The following is a 24,768-nucleotide window of genomic DNA, read 5'->3' on the forward strand; positions in this document are numbered from 1 at the left end:
ACCCCACACCCCTCACTGTAACACTCTGATATATCCCACACCCCACACTGTAACACTCTGATATATCCCACACCCCTCACTGTAACACTCTGATATACCCCACACCCCTCACCGTAACACTCTGATATACCCCACACCCCTCACTGTAACACTCTGATATACCCCACACCCCTCACTGTAACACTCTGATATATCCCACACCCCTTACTGTAACACTCTGATATACCCCACACCCCTCACTGTAACACTCTGATATATCCCACACCCCTCACTGTAACACTCTGAGATACCCACACTCCTCACTGTAACACTCTGATATACCCCACGCCCCTCACTGTAACTCTCTGATATACCCCACACCTCTCACTGTAACACTCTGATATATCCCACACCCCTCACTGTAACACTCTGATATACCTCACACCCCTCACTGTAACACTCTGATATACCCCACACCCCTCACTGTAACACTCTGATATACCCCACACCCCTCACTGTAACACTCTGATATATCCCACACCCCACACTGTAACACTCTGATATATCCCACACCCCACACTGTAACACTCTGATATACCCCACACCCCTCACTGTAACACTCTGATATATCCCACACCCCACACTGTAACACTCTGATATACCCCACACCCCTCACTGTAACACTCTGATATACCCCACACACCTCACTGTAACACTCTGATATGCCCCACACCCCTCACTGTAACACTCTGATATACCCCACACCCCTCACTGTAACACTCTGATATACCCCACACCCCTCACTGTAACACTCTGATATATCCCACACTCCTCACTGTAACACTCTGATATATCCCACACCCCTCACTGTAACACTCTGATATACCTCACACCCCTCACTGCAACACTCTGATATATCCCACACCCCTCACTGTAACACTCTGATATACCCCACACCCCTCACTGTAACACTCTGATATATCCCACACCCCTCACTGTAACACTCTGATATACCCCACACCCCTCACTGTAACACTCTGATATACCCCACACCCCTCACTGTAACAGACTGATATACCCCACACCCCTCACTGTAACACTCTGATATACCCCTCACTGTAACACCCTGATATACCCCACACCCCTTACTGTAACACTATGATATACCCCACACTCCTCACTGTAACACTCTGATATACCCCACACCCCTTACTGTAACACTGTGATATACCCCACACTCCTCACTGTAACACTCTGATATACCCCACACCCCTTACTGTAACACTATGATATACCCCACACTCCTCACTGTAACACTCTGATATACCCCACACCCCTTACTGTAACACTATGATATACCCCACACTCCTCACTGCAACACTCTGAAATACCCCACACCCCTCACTGTAACACTCTGATATACCCCTCACTGTAACACCCTGATATACCCCACACCCCTTACTGTAACACTATGATATACCCCACACTCCTCACTGTAACACTCTGATATACCCCACACCCCTTACTGTAACACTATGATATACCCCACACTCCTCACTGTAACACTCTGATATACCCCACACCCCTTACTGTAACACTATGATATACCCCACACCCCTCACTGTAACACTCTGATATATCCCACACCCCTCACTGTAACACTCTGATATACCCCACACCCCTCACTGTAACACTCTGATATACCCCACACTCCTCACTGCAACACTCTGATATACCCCACACCCCTCACTGTAACACTCTGAGATACCCACACTCCTCACAGTAACACTCTGATATACCCCACGCCCCTCACTGTAACTCTCTGATATACCCCACACCTCTCACTGTAACACTCTGATATATCCCACACCCCTCACTGTAACACTCTGATATACCCCACACCCCTCACTGTAACACTCTGATATACCCCACACCCCTCACTGTAACACTCTGATATATCCCACACCCCACACTGTAACACTCTGATATATCCCACACCCCTCACTGTAACACTCTGATATACCCCACACCCCTCACCGTAACACTCTGATATACCCCACACCCCTCACTGTAACACTCTGATATACCCCACACCCCTCACTGTAACACTCTGATATATCCCACACCCCTTACTGTAACACTCTGATATACCCCACACCCCTCACTGTAACACTCTGATATATCCCACACCCCTCACTGTAACACTCTGAGATACCCACACTCCTCACTGTAACACTCTGATATACCCCACGCCCCTCACTGTAACTCTCTGATATACCCCACACCTCTCACTGTAACACTCTGATATATCCCACACCCCTCACTGTAACACTCTGATATACCTCACACCCCTCACTGTAACACTCTGATATACCCCACACCCCTCACTGTAACACTCTGATATACCCCACACCCCTCACTGTAACACTCTGATATATCCCACACCCCACACTGTAACACTCTGATATATCCCACACCCCACACTGTAACACTCTGATATACCCCACACCCCTCACTGTAACACTCTGATATATCCCACACCCCACACTGTAACACTCTGATATACCCCACACCCCTCACTGTAACACTCTGATATACCCCACACACCTCACTGTAACACTCTGATATGCCCCACACCCCTCACTGTAACACTCTGATATACCCCACACCCCTCACTGTAACACTCTGATATACCCCACACCCCTCACTGTAACACTCTGATATATCCCACACTCCTCACTGTAACACTCTGATATATCCCACACCCCTCACTGTAACACTCTGATATACCTCACACCCCTCACTGCAACACTCTGATATATCCCACACCCCTCACTGTAACACTCTGATATACCCCACACCCCTCACTGTAACACTCTGATATATCCCACACCCCTCACTGTAACACTCTGATATACCCCACACCCCTCACTGTAACACTCTGATATACCCCACACCCCTCACTGTAACAGACTGATATACCCCACACCCCTCACTGTAACACTCTGATATACCCCTCACTGTAACACCCTGATATACCCCACACCCCTTACTGTAACACTATGATATACCCCACACTCCTCACTGTAACACTCTGATATACCCCACACCCCTTACTGTAACACTGTGATATACCCCACACTCCTCACTGTAACACTCTGATATACCCCACACCCCTTACTGTAACACTATGATATACCCCACACTCCTCACTGCAACACTCTAATATACCCCACACCCCTCACTGTAACACTCTGATATACCCCTCACTGTAACACCCTGATATACCCCACACCCCTTACTGTAACACTATGATATACCCCACACTCCTCACTGTAACACTCTGATATACCCCACACCCCTTACTGTAACACTATGATATACCCCACACTCCTCACTGTAACACTCTGATATACCACACACCCCTCACTGTAACACTCTGATATACCCCACACCCCTCACTGTAACACTCTGATATACCCCACACCCCTCACTGTAACACTCTGATATACCCCACAGCCCTCACTGTAACACTCTGATATACCCCACAGCCCTCACTGTAACACTCTGATATACCCCACACCCCTCACTGTAACACTCTGATATACCCCACGCCCCTCACTGTAACACTCTGATATATCCCACACTCCTCACTGTAACACTCTAATATATCCCACACCCCTCACTGTAACACTCTGATATACCTCACACCCCTCACTGCAACACTCTGATATATCCCACACCCCTCACTGTAACACTCTGATATACCCCACACCCCTCACTGTAACACTCTGATATACCCCACACCCCTCACTGTAACACTCTGATATATCCCACATCCCTCACTGTAACACTCTGATATATCCCACACCCCTCACTGTAACACTCTGATATATCCCACACCCCTCACTGTAACACTCTGATATACCTCACACCCCTCACTGTAACACTCTGATATACCTCACACCCCTCACTGTAACACTCTGATATACCTCATACCCCTCACTGTAACACTCTGATATGCCCCACACCCCTCACTGTAACACTCTGATATACCCCACTCCCCTCACTGTAACACTCTGATATATCCCACACCCCTCACTGTAACACTCTGATATACCTCACACCCCTCACTGTAACACTCTGAAATACCCCACACCCCTCACTGTAACACTCTGATATACCCCACACCCCTCACTGCAACACTCTGATATTCCCCACACCCCTCACTGTAACACTCTGATATACCCCACACCCCTCACTGTAACACTCTGATATACCCCACACCCCTCACTGTAACACTCTGATATACCCCACACTCCTCACTGCAACACTCTGATATATCCCACACCCCTCAGTGTAACACTCTGATATACCCCACACCCCTCACTGTAACACTCTGATATACCTCACACCCCTCACTGTAACACTCTGATATACCCCACACCCCTCACTGTAACACTCTGATATACCCCACACCCCTCACTGTAACACTCTGATATACCCCACACCCCTCACTGTAACACTCTGATATACCCCACACCCCTCACTGCAACACTCTGATATATCCCACACCCCACACTGTAACAGACTGATATACCCCACACCCCTCACTGTAACACTCTGATACACTGCACACCCTCACCGTGCTTGCTCCCATTGGTTTTCAACATGGAGGTGTGCTGCTGATGTTAAGTAATAGGATCTTATCTGTAGCTGGTTGGTTTCCTTGCCCAGTTTTGATCTGATGCCATGAGATTTCATGGGTTCTGGAGTCAATATTGAGGATCCCCAGGGCAACTCCCTCCCAACTGTGTCCTGCCCGCCACCTCTACTGGGTCTGTCCTGCTTGTGAGACAGGGCGTGCCGAGGGATGATGATGGTGGTGTCAGGGGAGGTGGGAAACCGGCGCAATCCCCATTTTTCATCCCGCACCCAGCCTTATCACCTCGCCTCACTGAACACTGGGCTGAGGTCGTAAGATCAACGCTCTAACTCCTTACAATAGAGAGGCAGAGAAGCTTCGGGAGGGAATTTCAGAGCTTTCGGCCCAGGCACAGCAGCCAGTGGTGGAATGATTAAAATCAGAGATGGGCATTTAGAAAGTGAAGCAAGTTGTCATTAATATTCAGCATCTGACACTGCGTCACGGGAATGACTGGTTTCCCGATCACCTGTGATTGGATTCGAGATGGTGTTTCCAGGATGAGTGGTTTAGAGATTATAGTTGTTGTGAGCTCCTTCCTGTGGAGAAGATTAAGAGGAGACTGGAGAGGGGTTTTAAGATGCTGGAGGGTGGGAATGTGTGGACTGCTTCCACATGTTGGAGAGTTCAGGGCACAGAGGAAATCATCTAAGAAAAGTGCTGGCAGGCCAAAGAAAGAATTTAGGAGAAATGTCTTTGTTGAGGTCGTGCTGGAGTGTTTGAAGCATTGAGATAGTTAATGAGGTGGGGGAGGGGGGGCGGGGAGGTGGGGGTGGTAGAGGGGGGACCGTGATGGGGTCAAACTGCAGGTCTGGCTCTGTTCATTGATTTAATGGACAGTATTTTTCCACCCGTCCCGACACAGGAATCGTGGATTCCGGGACACCAACCATGGAAAGGTCCGTTGACCTCAGGCAGGATTTTCCGACCCTCAGGCGAGGCGCAGTCGGAAAATCCGGCCCAATGTGTGTCTGTATCTGCCTTAGCTTTCACCTCACAACAATTATATTCTTTCTCAATGTTTCTCTCTGTCTCTCTCAATCTCTTCCCCCCCGCCACCTCCCACCCCCTCTCTGTCTCTCAATGCCTCCTATACTCTCACTCCCTCACAATTTGTCTCCCTCTATCTCTCGGTTTCATTTACTCACTCACTCTCTCATTGTATCATTCTACCTCTTTCAATCTGTCTCTCACTCTGTCCCTCTCTCTCGCTCTCTCTTCACACTCAGTCTCTCACACTCTCTCTCTCTGTCCGCCCCCCCCCCTCTCTGTCCCTCTCCCTCACTCAGTCCCCCTCTCTCTCTCTCTCTCTGTCCCTTTCTCTCTCTCACTCAGTCCCCTTCCCTCTCACTCACTCCCCCCCCTCTCTCTCTCTCTGTTCCCTCCCCCCTCTCTGTCCCTCTCCCTCACTCAGTCCCCCTCTCTCTCTCTGTCCCTCTCTCTCTCTCACTCAGTCCCCCTCTCTCTCTCTCTCTCTGTCCCTCTCTCTCTCTCACTCAGTCCCCTTCTCTCTCTCTCACTCACTCCCCCCCCTCTCTCTCTCTGTTCCCCCCCTCCTCTCTCTGTCCCTCTCCCTCACTCAGTCCCCCTCTCTCTCTCTGTCCCCCTCTCTCTCTCACTCAGTCCCCTTCTCTCTCTCTCTCTCTCTCACTCACTCCCCCCCCCTCTCTGTCCCTCTCCCTCACTCAGTCCCCCTCTCTCTCTCTCTGTCCCTCTCTCTCTCTCACTCAGTCCCCCTCTCTCTCTCTCTCTCACTCTGTTTCTCTCACTCTGCCTCTTTCATTAGGTACTAGAGTATGCAGGGAAAGGAAGAAGCATCATGGATGTGGGACTTGCACAGGCAAAGTTTCCTCTCAGCACCAGGAGCCATTACTTTGAGGTGGAGATTGTGAATCCTGGAGAGAAGTGTTACATCGCTGTGGGGGTAGCAAGAAAGGTAAGTGGAGGCTAAATTGTCACCCCTTTCAAGGGAAGTCGCACTGTGTATCTCTGTCTCTGTTCAGCAGTTGTGATAAGCACAGATTCACCAAAATTATACCCATGTTAAACTAGATTTCTATTCCCTTGGGTGTCGAATATTAAGAGGTGATCTAATCGAGGGGTTTGCCATTATTTAAATATTCAGTAAGGTTGATGGAGAAACTGTTTCCTCTGTTGGGGGGAGTCCAGAACAAGGGGGCAGAGCCTTCAGCTTGGAGCTAGGCCATTCAGAGAGGAATCATGGAATCCCCATAGTACATAAGGAGGCCATTCAGCCCATCGAGTCTATACCAACCATAATCCCACCCAGGCACTATTCCTGCAAACCCACATATTTACCCTGCTAATCCCCCTCACGCTCGGGTCAATTTAGCACGGCCAATCAACCTAACCTACCCATCTTTAGACTGTGGAAGGAAACTGGAGCACCCGGAGGAAACCCACGCAGATATGGAGAGAATGTGAAAACTCCACACATGATGTGGAGATGCCGGCGTTGGACTGGGGTAAACACAGTAAGAAGTTTAACAACACCAGGTTAAAGTCCAACAGGTTTATTTGGTAGCAAAAGCCACTTGTGGCTTTTGCTACCAAATAAACCTGTTGGACTTTAACCTGGTGTTGTTAAACTTCTTACTGTGTAAACTCCACACAGACAGTGACCCGAGGCTGGAATTGAACCTGGGACCCTGGTGCTGTGAGACAGCAGCGCTAACAACTGTGCCACCGTGCCGCCCATAGAATGTCAGGGATGTCAGGAAGCACTTCCTCACACAATCACTGAATCCCCCCACTATCAACATCCTGGGGGTTACCATTGACCAGAAACTGAACTGGACCCAGCCAGATAAATACTGTGGCTTCAGGAGCAGGTCAGAGGTTGAGAATTCTGCAGTGAGTAACACAACTCCTGACTCCCCAAAGCCTATCCACCATCTACAAAGCACAAGTCAGGAATACTTTCCACTTGCCTGGATGGGAGCAGCCCCAACAACACTCAAGAAGCTCGACACCATCCAGGACAAAGCAGTCCGTTTGATTACTACCCCTTCCACAAACATTCAATCCCTCCATCACCAATGAACATTGTGTACCGTCTACAAGATGCACTGAAAGGACTCACCAAGGCTCCTTAGGCAGCACCTTCCAAGCCCAGAATCTCTACCATCTAGAAGGACAAAAGCAGCAGATACCTGGGAACACCACCACCTGGAGGTTCCCTTCCAAGTCACTCACCATCCTGACTTGGAAATATATCACCATCCCTTCACTGTCGCTGGGTCAAAACCCTGGAACTCTCTCCCTAACAGCACTGTGGGTGTACCTACACCATATGGCCTGCGGCGGTTTAAGAAGGCAGATCACCACCACCTTCTCAAGGGGCAATTAGGGATGGGTAATAAATGCTGGTCTAACCAGCGGTGCCCACGTATCATGGATATATTTTTTTAATCATCTTGACATTTATGGGATCTTGCTGTGTACAAATTGGTTGCCACATTTCTCCCATTCCCACAGTGTCAATGCTTCAAGAAGCATTTCATTGGCTGCGTACACTTTAGAATATCTATGGAAATGTGAGTTCTCCCTGGGGTAATGGGAATCCTGTGTTCCGTGACACCACTCACTCAGAGTGACAGTGTGAAAAGCAGATTTCCTCATTAAAGCCAGTGTGTAAGTAAACACTGTGGTAATGTTTGTGATTCTATCAGGAATGGGGAAGATTGAGAGATTACTTTGTGTGGTTTTCGAAGTCCCAGAGAAAGGTTATTTGATTGTTTAATTTCTATTTCAAACGCTGGGGTTTGTGTGTTGAAGGAGTGGGGAATTTATTTAAAAATGCTCCGTGTTGGAATTCTGTCCGTCCCCTCACATTATGGATGGGAACAATGGAAGCATTCCTGTTCTGAGCAGCGTGCGAGAGTTATTCAGACGCTGTTGTATGCAGTGCGCCCCAGCACCGGTCAAAACCCTGTCAGTAAATACAGCCCAGAGCTGTGACTGGCTTTCATTTTGCTGTCTTGCTGATTCATGCTGAGACGCGGTTCCCCACAGCCTGAACGCAGCTTGTTCTGAGTGACACTGAGTGACAGCAGCACGTTCAACTGTGACAGCACTGAGACCCTCTGCTTCATATCCACAACACACATGCTGACACACACACACAGACAGACACACAAACACACTGACACGCACACACAAACACACACACACACACACACACACATACACATACACACTGACACACACACACTGACACACACACACAAAAACACTGACACACACACAAACACATACACACTGACACACACACACTGACACACACACACACAAAAACACTGACACACACACATACACACTGACACACACACAAACACACACACACATACACACTGACATACATACAAACACACATGCTGACACACACACACAGACACACACACAAACACACTGACACACACACAAACACACTGACACACACACTGACACACTGACACACATACAAACACATACACACTGACACACACACACTGACACACACACACAAACACACACACACATACACATACACACTGACACACACACAAACACACACACACACATACATACACACTGACATACATACAAACACACATGCTGACACACACACAAACACACAGACACACACACAAACACACTGACACACACACACACATACACATACACACTGACATACATACAAACACACATGCTGACACACACATGCTGACACACACACAAACACACAGACACACACACAAACACACAGACACACACACAAACACACTGACACACATACAAACACATACACACTGACACACACACTGACACACACACAGACACACAAAAACACTGACACACACACACATACACACTGACACACACACACACACAAACACACACACACATACACACTGACATACATACAAACACACATGCTGGCACACATGCTGACACACAAACACGCTGACACACAGACACACACACAAACACACTGACACACGCTGACACGCACACACATGCTGACACACACACACACACAGACTCACACACAAACACACTGACACACGCTGACACGCACACACACGCTGACACACACACACACAGACCCACACACGAACACACATGCTGACACACACACGCTGATACACACACAAACACACTGACACACACACAGAGACACACACTGACACACACACACGCTGACACACACACAGAGACACACACTGACACACACACAAACACACTGACACACACACAAACACACACACGCACACAGACACACACACATGCTGACATACACACAAACACACAGACACACACACTGACACACACACTGACATACACACACACACACACACACACAGACACACACACACTGACAAACACACAAACACACTGACACACAAACACACACGCTGACCCACACATGCTGACATACACACAAATTCAAAACCACACACTGACACACACACACACACACGCTGACACACACACACTGACACGCGCACACACACGCTGACGCACACATCATGCACTTTCAGTATCCCACTCCCGCTTTCTCTCCATACCACTATGATCTCTTCAGCCACGAGGTCCACGTCCAGCTCCCTCTTAAACATATCTAATGAATCGGCACCAACAGCTTTCTGTGGGAGAGAATTCCACAGGTTCACAACTCTCTGAGTGAAGAAGTTCTTCCTCATCTCAGTCCTGAATGGCTTATCCCTTATTCTTAGACTGTGACCCCTAGTCCTGGACTTCCTCAACATCGGGAACATTCTTCCCATATCGAACCTGTCCAGTCCCATCAGGATTTTATATGTTTCTATGAGATTCCCTCGCATTCTTCTAAATTCCAGTGAGTACAAGCCCAGTCGATCCAGTCTCTCTTCATATGTCAGTCCTGCCATTCCAGGAATCAGTCTGGTGAACCTTCGCTGGACTCCCTCAACAGCAAGAATGTCCTTCCTCAGACGAGGAGACCAAAACTGCACACAATACTCAAGGTGTGGCCTCACCAAGGCCCTGTATAACTGCAGCAAGACATCCTTACTCCTATACTCAAATCCTCATTCTATGAAGGCCAGCATGCCATTAGCTTTCCTCACTGCCTGCTGTACCTGAATGCCAACCTTCAGCGACTGTTCCACCATGACATCCAGGTCATGTTGCACTTCTCCTTTTCCTAAACTGCCAACTAACTAACTAACCTCACATTTACCCACATTGTATTGCATTTGCCAAGTATTTGCCCACTCAGCCAGCCTGTCCAAGTCACCCTGCAGCCTCTTAGCATCCTCCCCACAGCACACACTGCCACCCAGCTTAGTGTCGGCTGCAAATCTGGAGATATTGCATTCAATTCCTTGTCCAAATCATTAATGTATATTGTGAATAGCGGGGGTCCCAGTGCTGAACCCTGCGGTACCCCACTAGTCACTGCCTGCCACTGTAAGTTGGTTTATTTTTGCACGCATACACACACACGCATACACACACACGCATACACACAGGCATACACACACACACACACACACGCATGCGAGAGGAGATTCACAATGTTCACCCTTTTACACTTGCACAATAAATGGGGATGAGGAAAAAGGAAGAGGGTTCAGGACATGAGCACAGTAAAAATATGGGTTGTACAATATCCAGAGTGTGGAATCATGAGGTAACTGGAAAGTTCCTTCTGCAGGAGGCTGGCTGATTGCAGAATGCTCTGTTTTCCCAGAGCGAGATTCCCAAATGGTAGAAGGTGCTTTGAATGAGTTTGTTTGGAGGCACAAGTTCTGTGGTTCAGGCGGTTGGCAGGTTTGACGAGGGTCGGAGTTCTTTCTGCTGCCACCCAGCTTGAGGATAGACAGCACAGGCTGTTGCCTGGAGCCCGGTTCACTTTGGAGGTCAAACAGTAACTGCTGGAGTTCAGTTCAACGGGAAGTGTAGACAGAGTCAATGGATGGGAGGCTGGTTTGCGTGATGGATTGGGCTACATTCACAACAAACAAAGAACAAAGAATAGTGACCACAATTCTGTTAGCTTTAGGATAGCGATGGAAAAGGATGAGTGGTGTCCCAAGGGTAAGGTGTTGGACTGGGGGAAGGCTAACTTTAGTAGGATTAGGCAGAATTAGGCAGCTGTTGATTGGGAGAGGCTGTTTGAGGGTAAATCCACATCTGGCATGTGGGAGTCTTTAAGGAACAGTTGTTAGGGCTGCAGGATAGGCATGTGCCTGTAAAAAAGAAGGATAGGAAGGGTAGGATTCGAGAACCGTGGATAACCAGGGAAATTGAGGGATTGGTCAAAAAGAAAAGAGTGGCGTATGTTAGGTCCAGGCAGCTAAAAACGGAGAGAGCTCTGGAGGAGTACAAAGAAAGTAGGAAAGAACTCAAACGAGGAATTAGAAGGGCAAAAAGGGGTCACAAAATGTCCTTGGCAGACAGGATTAAGGAGAATCCCAAGGCATTTTATTCATACGTTAGGAACAAAAGGGTTGTCAGGGAAAAAATTGGACCTCTCAGGGACAAAAGTGGGGAATTATGCTCAGAGCCCAAAGAAGTAGGGGAGATCCTAAATGAATACTTTGCGTCAGTATTCACAAAGGAGAGGGATGTGTTGACCGGGAGTGTCTCAGAGGGGAGTGTTGACCCGTTAGCGAAAATCTCCATTATAAGGGAGGAAGTGTTAGGTTTTTTAGAGAATATAAAGACTGACAAATCCCCAGGGCCTGATGGAATCTATCCAAGGCTGCTCAGGGAGACGAGAGATGAAATCGCTGGGCTTCTGACCCAAATCTTTGTCTCGTCACTGGACACAGGTGAGGTCCCAGAGGATTGGAGGATAGCTAACGTGGTCCCGTTATTTAAGAAGGGTAGGAAGGATAACCCGGGAAATTATAGGTCGGTGAGCTTGACGTCCGTGGTAGGGAAGTTGTTGGAGAGGATTCTTAGAGATAGGATGTATGCGCATTTAGAAAGGAATAAACTCATTAACGATAGTCAGCATGGTTTTGTGAGAGGGAGGTCATGCCTCACTAACCTGGTGGAGTTTTTTGAAGAAGTGACTAGAATGGTTGATGAGGGAAGAGCCGTGGATGTCGTCTGTATGGACTTTAGTAAAGCGTTTGACAAAGTCCCTCATGGTAGGTTGGTGCAAAAGGTTGGATCTCATGGGATAAAGGGGGAGGTAGCTAGATGGGTGGAGAACTGGCTTGGTCACAGAAGACAGAGGGTGGTAGTGGAAGGGTCTTTTTCCGGCTGGATGCCTGTGACTAGTGGTGTTCCGCAGGGCTCTGTATTGGGACCTCTGCTGTTTGTGATTTATATAAACGATCTGGAAGAAGGTGTAACTGGGGTGATCAGTAAGTTTGCGGACGACACAAAATTGGCAGGACTTGCAGATAGTGAGGAACATTGTCAGAGGCTACATAAGGATATAGATTGGCTGGAAATTTGGGCAAAGAAATGGCAGATGGAGTTCAATCCTGATAAATGCGAAGTGATGCATTTTGGTAGAAATAATGTAGGGAGGAGCTATACGATAAATGGCAGAACCATAAAGGGTGTAGATACGCAGAGGGACCTGGGTGTGCAAGTCCACAGATCCTTGAAGGTGACGTCACAGGTGGAGAAGGTGGTGAATAAGGCATATGGCATGCTTGCCTTTATTGGACGGGGCATAGAGTATAAAAGTTGGGGTCTGATGTTGCAGTTGTATAGAACATTGGTTCAGCCGCATTTGGAATACTGCGCCCAATTCTGGTCGCCACACTACCAGAAGGACGTGGAGGCTTTAGAGAGAGTGCAGAAGAGGTTTACCAGGATGTTGCCTGGTATGGAGGGGCTTAGTTATGAGGAGAGATTGGGTAAACTGGGGTTGTTCTCACTGGGAAGACGGAGGATGAGGGGTGACCTAATAGAGGTGTATAAAATTATGAAAGGCATAGATAGGGTGAACGGCGGGAAGCTTTTTCTCAGATCGGTGGTGACGTTCACGAGGGGTCATAGGTTCAAGGTGAGGGGGGGGGAGGTTGAACACGGATATCAGAAGGACATATTTTACACAGAGGGTGGTGGGGGCCTGGAATGCGCTGCCGGGCAAGGTGGTGGAGGCGGACACACTGGGAACGTTTAAGACTTATCTAGATAGCCACATGAACGGAGTGGGAATGGAGGGATACAAAAGAATGGTCTCGTTTGGACCAGGGAGCGGCACGGGCTTGGAGGGCCGAAGGGCCTGTTCCTGTGCTGTATTGTTCTTTGTTCCAAAAGACAATATCACAGTGCAGCTTGGGGGAGGGCGGTTCTGTGACAGACCCCCTCAGTATTAGTCATATGAACAGAGTCCTGGGATTTAATTGGAGCTGGGATTCCTTTTTGTTTTTGGTAACAGTTTGGGTTAACAAAGCAACGCTCTCTTTCCCTGGTGTTATCCACTGATAATGCTTCGATCATTAACACCATGATGGGAGATTATAACCTGTCAGGGTTTTCCTTAGTCTGGAGTTAGCTGGACCAGACTGACTGTTCCTGTGGCCATTGCTACAGTAAGAAGTCTAACAACACCAGGTTAAAGTCCAACAGGTTTATTTGGTAGCAAATGCCACTAGCTTTCGGAGCGTGCTGCTCCTTCGTCAGGTGGAGTGGGAGATCTGACATCATGTCCACGTCATTGTTACAATCAGGTGGTTGGCCTGATCACCAGTAACAATGAGCCAGCCTACAGGGAGGAGGTCCAACATCTGTTGATGTGGAGCGCTGGAAACAACCTGGCCCTCAACATTAAGAAGACCAAAGAACTCATTGATGACTTCAGGAAGTCCAGAGGCAGCACACACCCCATTTACATCAATGGGGTCGAGGTGGGAAGGGTCCGCAGCCTCAAAGTCCTGGGGTCCACATCATGGAGGGCCTCTCGTGGTCCCTCAACTCCTCGTCCCGAATGAAGAAAGCTCAGCAGCGCCTATACTTCCTGAGGAGGTTAAAGAGAACCCCCCCTCCGACTAGCTTCTCTCAAACTTCCACCGGTGCACAACAAAGAGCATCTTGTCGAACTGCATTACGGTGTGATACGGCAGCTGCTCCATTTCTGACCGGAAAGTTCTGCAGCAGGGAATCAAAACTGCCCAATACATCATCGGCACCCAGCTACCAACCACCCAGGACATTCATCACAAACGCTATCTGCGGAGATCTCTCTGCATTCCTAGAGATCCCACCCATCCCAGCCACTGTTTGCCCCTCGCTACATTCGAGTCCGTACGGCCAGGCTCAGAAACAGCCTCTTCCCCAGAGCTGTTACCCAGCTGTGAGCTCCATCCTTTAATATATTCCCAGCCAATGGGCAATGAGTACACTCAATGACTACTGGCACTATTTTCTAATGACTACTGCGTTTGCTTTTTGCTTTGTGTCTTGGGAGCCTGCAAGCTCACATCTTGCTACATTTGTGCGCTATACAATGGCAATAATGTTGAATTGAATTGAATTCTTACCTTGAACCTGCTGCAAAGCCTCAAGGGGCGGCACGGTAGCACAGTGGTTAGCACTGCTGCTTCACAGCTCCAGGGTCCCGGGTTCGATTCCCGGCTCGGGTCACTGTCTGTGTGGAGTTTGCACATTCTCCTCGTGTCTGTGTGGGTTTCCTCCGGGTGCTCCGGTTTCCTCCCACAGTCCAAAGATGTGCGGGTTAGGTTGATTGGCCAGGTTAAAAAAATTGCCCCTTAGAGTCCTGGGATGTGTAGGTTAGAGGGATTAGCGGGTAAAATATATGTGGGGGCAGGGCCTGGGTGGGATTGTGGTCGGTGCAGACTTGATGGGCCGAATGGCCTCCTTCTGCACTGTAGGGTTTCTATGATTCTATGACCAGTTGGAGACATGCTGTTTGCTCATTCATTGTCCATTTTGATAAAACACAAAAAATGAGGTTATAAAATAGCCCAGCCGTTGAATCTGTTTATTTATCTTGCGTCTCGACTGTGACACAAACTAAACATTTGAGTTGTAAATCTCAAGGCAGACGAAAATCCAGCAAACCCAACACCCCCAATTCCACTATTGCAATGGAAATCCTGCCCATTTAAACAGGGACCAATGGGTGGAGAATCAACCTGTTCCGTCACATGGAAACCCACGGCAGAAATTCATGACCCTGATTAGACAACATCTTCCAATCAGAAGATGACGAATGGTTGAGTTAGGGTGGCTTAATTTGATTGGTTGGGTTGGGGTTGGAAAGAGTAGCATTGGGTGAGTGGGGTTGGGGTTGGGATTGGGTGGATGGAGTTAATTTATCTTTGGTTCAGTTGGATTTGGTTCACTTTGGCTTAGTTTGGATTAGGGTTGGGGTGGGGTAGGTGGGGTCAGGGTGGGGTAGGTGGGGTCAGGGTGGGGTCGGGGTGGGGGAGGTTGGGTTGGGGTGGGGTTGGGGTGGGGTAGGTGGGGTCAGGGTGGGGTAGGTGGGGTCAGGGTGGGGGAGGTTGGGTTGGGTGGGGGAGGTTGGGTTGGGGTGGGGTAGGTGGGGTCAGGGTGGGGTAAGTGGGGGCGGGGTGGGGTACGTTGGGTCAGGATGGGGTCAGGGTGGGGTAGGTGGGGCCGGGGTGGAGTTGGTGGGGTCGGGGTGGGATAAGTTGGGTTGGGATGGGATAGGTTGGGTCGGGGTGGGGTCGGGGTGGGGTCGGGGTGGAGTCGGGGGGGGTCAGACTGGGGTAGTTGGATTGAAGCAGGATAGGTTGGTTATATGTCCTTACTGGGAGGGACAGGTTAGTTTTGGGCTTCCTGTAACACTCTTGAGCTGTGAGGGTGAGTGTGTACAGAGTCTCGGCAGGTTGTGTGAGGATGGAGTCTACATTAGGAGAGCCCATACTCACACTCACACTCACAAGTGAAGTGCGGCCCCAGTTATTTCACTTCAATGTTGTGTGAGTAAGTGGAAAGGAAGAATAATTCTCTGTGAGGACAGAATCATCATCGAGAAATAAAGCAGCACGAAAGACAGAGCAGGTCAAAGGGCGTTTGCTTTTTTATTTATTTATTTGATTTAATTTTGATTTGATTGATTATTGTCATAGCTAGGGTGTAGAGAAAGATCAACTTAATGCGAGGTAGGTCCATTCAAAAGTCTGACAGCAGCAGGGAAGAAGCTGTTCTTGAGTCGGTTGGTACGTGACCTCAGACCTTTGTACCTTTTTCCCGACGAAAGGTGGAAGAGAGAATGTCTGGAGTGGGTCGGGTTCTTGATTATGTTGGCTGCTTTGCCGAGGCAGCTGAAAGTGCAGACGGAGTCAATGGATGGGAGGCTGGTTCACGTGATGGATTGGGCTATATTCATGACTTTTTGTAGTGCCTTGCAGTCTTGGGCAGAGCAGGAGCCATACCAAGCTGTGATACAACCAGAAAGAATGCTTTCTATGGTGCATCTGTAAAAGTTGGTGAGAGTCGCAGCTGACATGCCAAATTTCCTTAGTCTTCTGAGAAAGTAGAGGCATTGGTGGGGTTTCTTAACTATAGTGGCGGCATGGGGGGGACCAGGACAGGTTGTTGGAGATCTGGACACCTAAAAACTTGAAGCTCTCGACCCTTTCTACTTGTCCCCATTGATGTAGACAGGGACATGTTCTTCTTTACACTTCCTGAAGTTGATGACGAAATCCTTCGTTTTGTTGACGTTGAGGGAGAGATTATTGTTGCCGCACCAGTTCACCAGATTCTCTATCTCATTCCTGTTCTCTGTCTCGTCATTGTTTGAGATCCGACCCACTACGGTCAGATTAACATAGAAACTAGAAGCAGAAGTAGGCCATTCGGCCCTTCGAGCCTGCTCTGCCATTCATTTTGATCATGGCTGATCATCAAATTCAATATCCCGATCCCCCTTCCCCCCACATTCCTTAATCCCTTTAGCACCGAGAGCAATATTCTTGAATACTGGTGTCATTAACAAGAACTGAATGTATTGTGTTGACTCTGAGTTGCTCTGAGAAGGTGTTGCTGGACCTCTTGATAATATTTGATCTACCACAATGACTTGTCTGTCCATCCCAGAAGGCTGTCAAAGAGTTAGGCACATCGGAGTGAGGCTGGAGTCACGTATAACCCCATCCAGGGAGAACATCACTCAGCCAGCTGGGTTTCTACAACCTTCCAACAGCGGCACATTCACTTTTAGATCCAACCGAATTTCAGCCAGTTTAGTAATTTTTGAAATGTGGTTCTTGCTGCGGTTTTGGAAATGCAGGGGGAATATTTGTGCACAGCAAGCTCCCACAAAGCCCAGGGACATAACGAGCATGTAACCTGTTTTCGTAATGTTGGTTCAGGGATACAGGACAAGACACCAGGGAGAGTGTTCACTAAACCAGACCTGAGACAGACATTCAGCAACATTCCGACTGGGAATGGTTCCTGCGGGAAGTGGAATAGCAGCTTGGAACAGGATTCAGGAACCATCATCGCTGGGATGGGCACGCTTCCTTTGGAGAACAGTGAAGATGCAGAAAATGAAATGTCCTGGGGAAAAGCTTCACCGGGAATGAACCCTGTGGACTGCCAGTGATGATGTGGAGATGCCGGCGTCCTTCACTGCCAGTGATGATGTGGAGATGCCAGCGTCCTTCACTGCCAGTGATGATGTGGAGATGCCGGCGTCCTTCACTGCCAGTGATGATGTGGAGATGCCGGCGTCCTTCACTGCCAGTGAAGCAGAGTCACGGGCTGGAAACAGTGAAGGAAAATCTTTACTTCAGCCTCAGCCGGGACCTGGCAATTAGCAGCTAACCCGTGGGTTCAACACCCATTCAAGAGATTTGAGTCCATAATCCAGCTTGATGCTGCCAATACAGCACTGAGGGAGTGCCGCACTGTCAGAGGGTCAGTACTGAGGGAGTGCCGCACTGTCAGAGGGTCAGTGCTGAGGGAGTGCCGCACTGTCAGAGGGTCAGTACTGAGGGAGTGCCGCACTGTCAGAGGGTCAGTACTGAGGGAGTGCCGCACTGTCAGAGGGTCAGTACTGAGGGAGTGCTGCACTGTCAGAGGGTCAGTACTGAGGGAGTGCCGCACTGTCAGAGGGTCAGTACTGAGGGAGTGCCGCACTGTCAGAGGGTCAGTACTGAGGGAGTGCCGCACTGTCAGAGGGTCAGTACTGAGGGAGTGCCGCACTGTCAGAGGGTCAGTACTGAGGGAGTGCCGCACTGTCAGAGGGTCAGTACTGAGGGAGTGCCGCACTGTCAGAGGGTCAGTACTGAGGGAGTGCTGCACTGTCAGAGGGTCAGTACTGAGGGAGTGCTGCACTGTCAGAGGGTCAGTACTGAGGGAGTGCCGTACTGTCAGAGGGTCAGTATTGAGGGAGTGCTGCACTGTCGGAGGGTCAGTACTGAGGGAGTGCCACACTGTCAGAGGGTCAGTACTGAGGGAGTGCTGCACTGTCAGAGGGTCAGTACTGAGGGAGTGCCGCACTGTCAGAGGGTCAACACTGAGGGAGTGCGGCACTGTCAAAGGGTCAGTACAGAGGGAGTGCCGCACTGTTAGAGGGTCAGTACTGAGGGAGTGCTGCACTATCAGAGGGTCAGTACTGAGGGAGTGCCGCACTGTCAGAGGGTCAGTTTTATCCTTGAGAATTATTGTTGGGAGCAGCAATGGAAGAAGTTGGTGCTTGCCACTCTGGTTCGTGAAGTGCGAGCGTTCCAGAGTGTGGAGTGGGAGAGGAGACAGCAGAAAATGCCTGGATGGAAAGGCTTGCTGAGGATTGGGGCCAGTTTCTGGTTAATGGGGATGAGAGAGGGACAGGAGTGAAGTTGAACTGGAGCCAGCAGAAAGCCCAGTCATGTGTGACATAAAAGGGCTGATTGAGGGTGAAAGGTTCACCCTGGTACTTTGTTAGCATTACTGCGTCTCTGGCTATTTTTCTTTCGGGCAGTGAGATTTTCTTTCCATGTTGTGAGCGGTTTTGAGTGGGGTCTGAAATCTCCCAACAACTGCTGGTATCTGAGAGCTGTGTTTACACAGCTGTCCGCTCTGAAGCTCAACAATGGATCAAACATGTCACAGAGTCTGCAGCGCACGGCCAGCTGAACAGCCAGCAGAGATATTCCATTGCTGCAGCCAGCTCGATTCATAATTAAAACCGTATTTACAAATGGGCAAAGGCTGCCTCTCGCTCCCTCTGTCTGTCTCACAAATGTTTTCACATTCCCCCTCTCCCTGTCCCTCTGCCTTCCCTTTCTCTTCACTCTCCGGGTCTCACTCCCTCTTTGGCTCAGACGGATGGGATGATCCCAGATACAGGTGACTGTTTCATAAATATCCAGGGACACATTCCAACCTCATACATCCCAAACGTTACAGCAAGGTCCACAGCTGGCCTGGGTATGTCCTGAGACGGACGTGGACAACAGGTTGAGGTGAGGGCTGAGGGGGGGTGGGGGAGGGGGGGGGGGGGTGGGGGCGGGGGTGAGTCCTGAACAGGCAGGATTAGTATTTCGGAGCGAGCTGTCACCCAGCAAGCTCGGTGTATCTTCCCCTTCCCCTTGCTTGGCAACTTCAGGGGCAAATAGGAGTCACTTTAGTTTGGGACTGGAGTCACAAAGAAAGAATTGCAGACAGTGCAGCACTCCCTCAGTACTGACCCTCTGACAGTGCGGCACTCCCTCAGTACTGACCCTCTGACAGTGCGGCACTCCCTCAGTACTGACCCTCTGACAGTGCGGCACTCCCTCAGTACTGACCCTTTGACAGTGCGGCACTCCCTCAGTACTGACCCTCTGACAGTGCAGCACTCCCTCAGTACTGACCCTTTGACAGTGCGGCACTCCCTCAGTACTGATCCTCTGACAATCCAGCACTCCCTCAGTACTGACCCTCTGACAGTGCGGCACTCCCTCAGTACTGACCCTCTGACAATCCAGCACTCCCTCAGTACTGACCCTCTGACAGTGCACCACTCCCACAGTACTGACCCTCTGACAATGCGGCACTCCCTCAGTACTGACCCTCTGACAGTGCAGCACTCCCTCAGTACTGACCCTCTGACAATGCGGCACTCCCTCAGTACTGACCCTCTGACAGTGCAGCATTCCCTCAGTACTGACTCTCTGACAGTGCAGCACTCCCTCAGTACTGACCCTCTGACAGTGCAGCACTCCCTCAGTACTGACCCTGTGACAGTGCGGCACTCCCTCAGTACTAACTCTCTGACAGTGCACCACTCCCACAGTACTGACCCTCTGACAATGCGGCACTCCCTCAGTACTGACCCTCTGACAGTGCAGCATTCCCTCAGTACTGACTCTCTGACAGTGCAGCACTCCCTCAGTACTGACCCTCTGACAGTGCAGCACTCCCTCAGTACTGACCCCTCTGACAATGCGGCACTCCCTCAGTACTGACCCTCTGACAATGCGGCACTCCCTCAGTACTGACCCTCTGACAATGCGGCACTCCCTCAGTACTGACCCTCTGACAGTGCAGCACTCCCTCAGCACTGACCCTCTGACAGTGCAGCACTCCCTCAGTACTGACCCTCTGACAGTGCGGCACTCCCTCAGTACTGACCCTCTGACAGTGCAGCACTCCCTCAGTATTGACCTTCTGACAGTGCAGCACTCCCTCAGCACTGACCCTCTGACAGTGCAGCACTCCCTCAGTACTGACACTCTGACAGTGCAGCACTCCCTCAGCACTGACCCTCTGACAGTGCGGCACTCCCTCAGTACTGACCCTCTGACAGTGCAGCACTCCCTCAGCACTGACCCTCTGACAGTGCGGCACTCCCTCAGTACTGACCCTCTGACAGTGCAGCACTCCCTCAGTACTGACCCTCTGACAGTGCAGCACTCACTCAGTCCTGACCCTCTGACAATGCGGCATTCACTCAGTGCTGACCCTCTGACAATGCGGCACTCCCTCAGTACTGACCCTCTGACAGTGCAGCATTTCCTCAGTACTGACTCTCTGACAGTGCAGCACTCCCTGAGTACTGACCCTCTGACAGTGCGGCACTCCCTCAGTACTGACCCTCTGACAGTGCGGCACTCCCTCAGTACTGACTCTCTGACAGTGCGGCACTCCCTCAGTATTGACCTTCTGACAGTGCAGCACTCCCTCAGTACTGACCCTCTGACAGTGCGGCACTCCCTCAGTACTGACCCTCTGACAGTGCGGCACTCCCTCAGTACTGACCCCCTGACAGTGCGGCACTCCCTCAGTACTGACCCTCTGACAGTGCAGCACTTCCTCAGTACTGACCCTCTGACAGTGCGGCACTCCCTCAGTACTGACCCTCTGACAGTGCGGCACTCCCTCAGTACTGACCCTCTGACAGTGCGGCACTCCCTCAGCACTGACCCTCTGACAGTGCAGCACTCCCTCAGTACTAACTCTCTGACAGTGCACCACTCCCTCAGTACTGAACCTCTGACAGTGCAGCACTCCCTCAGTACTGACCCTCTGACAATGTGGCACTCGCTCAGTACTGACTCTCTGACAGTGTGGCACTCGCTCAGTACTGACTCTCTGACAGTGCAGCACTCCCTCAGTACTGACCCTCTGACAGTGCGGCACTCCCTCAGTACTAACCCTCTGACAGTGCAGCACTCCCTCAATACTGACCCTCTGACAGTGCAGCACTCCCTCAGTACTGACCCTCTGACAGTGCAGCACTCCCTCAGCACTGACCCTCTGACAGTGCAGCACTCCCTCAGTACTGACCCTCTGACAGTGCAGCACTCCCTCAGTACTGACCCTCTGACAGTGCGGCACTCCCTCAGTACTGACCCTCTGACAGTGCAGCACTCCCTCAGCACTGACCCTCTGACAGTGCAGCACTCCCTCAGTACTAACCCTCTGACAGTGTGGCACTCCCTCAGTACTGACCCTCTGACAGTGCGGCACTCCCTCAGTACTAACCCTCTGACAGTGCAGCACTCCCTCAGTACTGACCCTCTGACAGTGCAGCACTCCCTCAGTACTGACCCTCTGACAGTGCGGCACTCCCTCAGTACTGACCCTCTGACAGTGCAGCACTCCCTCAGTACTGACCCTCTGACAGTGCAGCACTCCCTCAGCACTGACCCTCTGACAGTGCAGCACTCCCTCAGTACTGACCCTCTGACAGTGCGGCACTCCCTCAGTACTGACCCTCTGACAGTGCAGCACTCCCTCAGCACTGACCCTCTGACAGTGCAGCACTCCCTCAATACTGACCCTCTGACAGTGCGGCACTCCCTCAGTACTGACCCTCTGACAGTGCGGCGCTCCCTCAGTACTGACCCTCTGACATTGCAGCACTCCCTCAGTACTGACTCTTTGACAGTGCAGCACTCCCTCAGCACTGACCCTCTGACAATGCGGCACTTTATCATTGTGCGAGTCATTGTGCATTTTTTTGGAAAAAAGTTAGTATCAGTGATTTTTTAAAATTAATCACTTCACGGGATGTGGTCATTGTTGGCTGAACCAACATTTATTATCCATCCCTAATTGCCCTTTGGGAAGGTAGTGGTGAGCTGCCTTCTTGAACCGCTACAGTCCACGTGGTGTAGGTACAGCCACAATGCTGTTAGGGAGGGACTTTCAGGATTTTGACCCAGTGACAGTGAAGGAACAGGAATATATTTCCAGATCATTATAGTCAGTGACTTGGAAGGGAACCTCCAGGTGGTGGTGTTCCCAGATATCTGCTTCCCTTTTCCTTCTGGATGTTGGAGGTTGTGGGTTTTGGACTTCAGAAGACGGGAGCAGGGAATTGATAAAAAACAGTCAGGCGGGTTTTTGAACTGCAGCAGAGGCAAAGGTTATCGGGGGTGCGGTGGATTCACCAACACTTCTGATTCTGAACTGGTCCGACAAACTCCTCAATCAGCAAACAGGCGGAAAGAATAGCTCTCACCTTCAGCACATGGACGTGTTCCTGTAGATCGAGGAGTAGTGGGCTATGGGGAAACGGGACGGAAAAGGAGCTGAGGCCAGCATCGATCAGCCATGGTGGTATTGAATGGTGGGACAGGCTGGAAGGGCCGAATGGCCTTTTCCTGCTTCTGTTTTTTGTGTGAGAGGAATGGGCAGGTCTAAAAATCAGATCAACCCTGATCTTATTGACTGGCGGAGGCTCGATGGGCCGAGTGGCCTACTCCTGCTCCTGTTCCTTTTGTTCTTAGGATTGCTATTGGATGAGAAGGTTTAAGTGGGTATATTCAGTGTTCTTGCAAGGTTGATGCCCTGGTGTAATGTGGTCTCACAGCTCCCTCTGCTGCCCTGTCAACAGAAGAGTGGGAAAATCAGTGATGTGGGACAACTGGAGACCCAATACCGGGTGTTCACACACACTGCAACTCCAATGTGAGTCTGGGGCGGTGTGAAACCTCACCGTGCCTGTTACAATAGCTAACTGTAGGACCGAGGTACAGAGTGTGGAATACATGGAGACTCGATAGAAGAGGAGGCCACGATAAGGATGTCCAAAACTCACAGATTGTGGGAGAGAGGGAATACTGCTGAGGGATTAAGGTCATGATGTGGAGATGCCGGCGTTGGACTGGGATAAACACAGTAAGAGTTTTAACAACACCAGGTTAAAGTCCAACAGGTTTATTTGGTAGCAAATGCCATTTTATTAAGGGATTAACGTTCCAGACAAGTGTGTTAGCAGAGGACACAATGCAAGCGGAGTCCTCATTTTAATAGTGAGATCATTTTGTTGGGTGCGATGGTGTAATGGTTAGACTAGTAACTGCACCAGGAACCCCACAGCCTGCACTAATAATCCCCAGGGAACACCACATTTTGCATCCCATTAATCCTGGCAAGAGCCCTTTACCCTGCTCTCAGTCCCTCATCTCCCAATTTCTCAACCAAACCACAAAGTTCTCTCCTCCCACTCAAGGACAGCTTCTTCCTGCTGCCATCAGACCTTTCAATGGACTTACCTTATATTAAGTTGATCTTTCTCTACACCCTAGCTGTGACTGTAACACTACATTCTGCGCTCTCTCCTTTCCTTCCACATGAACGGTAGAAGACCATTAGACCATAAGACATAGGAGCAGAATTAGGCCACTCGGCCCATCGAGTCTGCTTCGCCATTCAATCAT

General features: G+C 50.0%; 1 protein-coding gene across 1 annotated transcript in view; it reads left to right on the forward strand.

The window, feature by feature from the left end:
* LOC144504067 (SPRY domain-containing protein 3-like) overlaps positions 1 to 24,768 on the forward strand; it is a 450,173-nt gene that overhangs the window by 311,816 nt on the left and 113,589 nt on the right. The window contains exon 7 of the mRNA XM_078229230.1: positions 6,471 to 6,620. Within this exon, the coding sequence (XP_078085356.1) occupies positions 6,471 to 6,620 (150 nt within the window). The remainder of the gene's footprint in view (positions 1 to 6,470; positions 6,621 to 24,768) is intronic.

Source organism: Mustelus asterias, chromosome 14 (genome assembly GCF_964213995.1).
Source record: "Mustelus asterias chromosome 14, sMusAst1.hap1.1, whole genome shotgun sequence".
In the NCBI taxonomy this organism is placed as follows: Eukaryota; Metazoa; Chordata; class Chondrichthyes; order Carcharhiniformes; family Triakidae; genus Mustelus; species Mustelus asterias.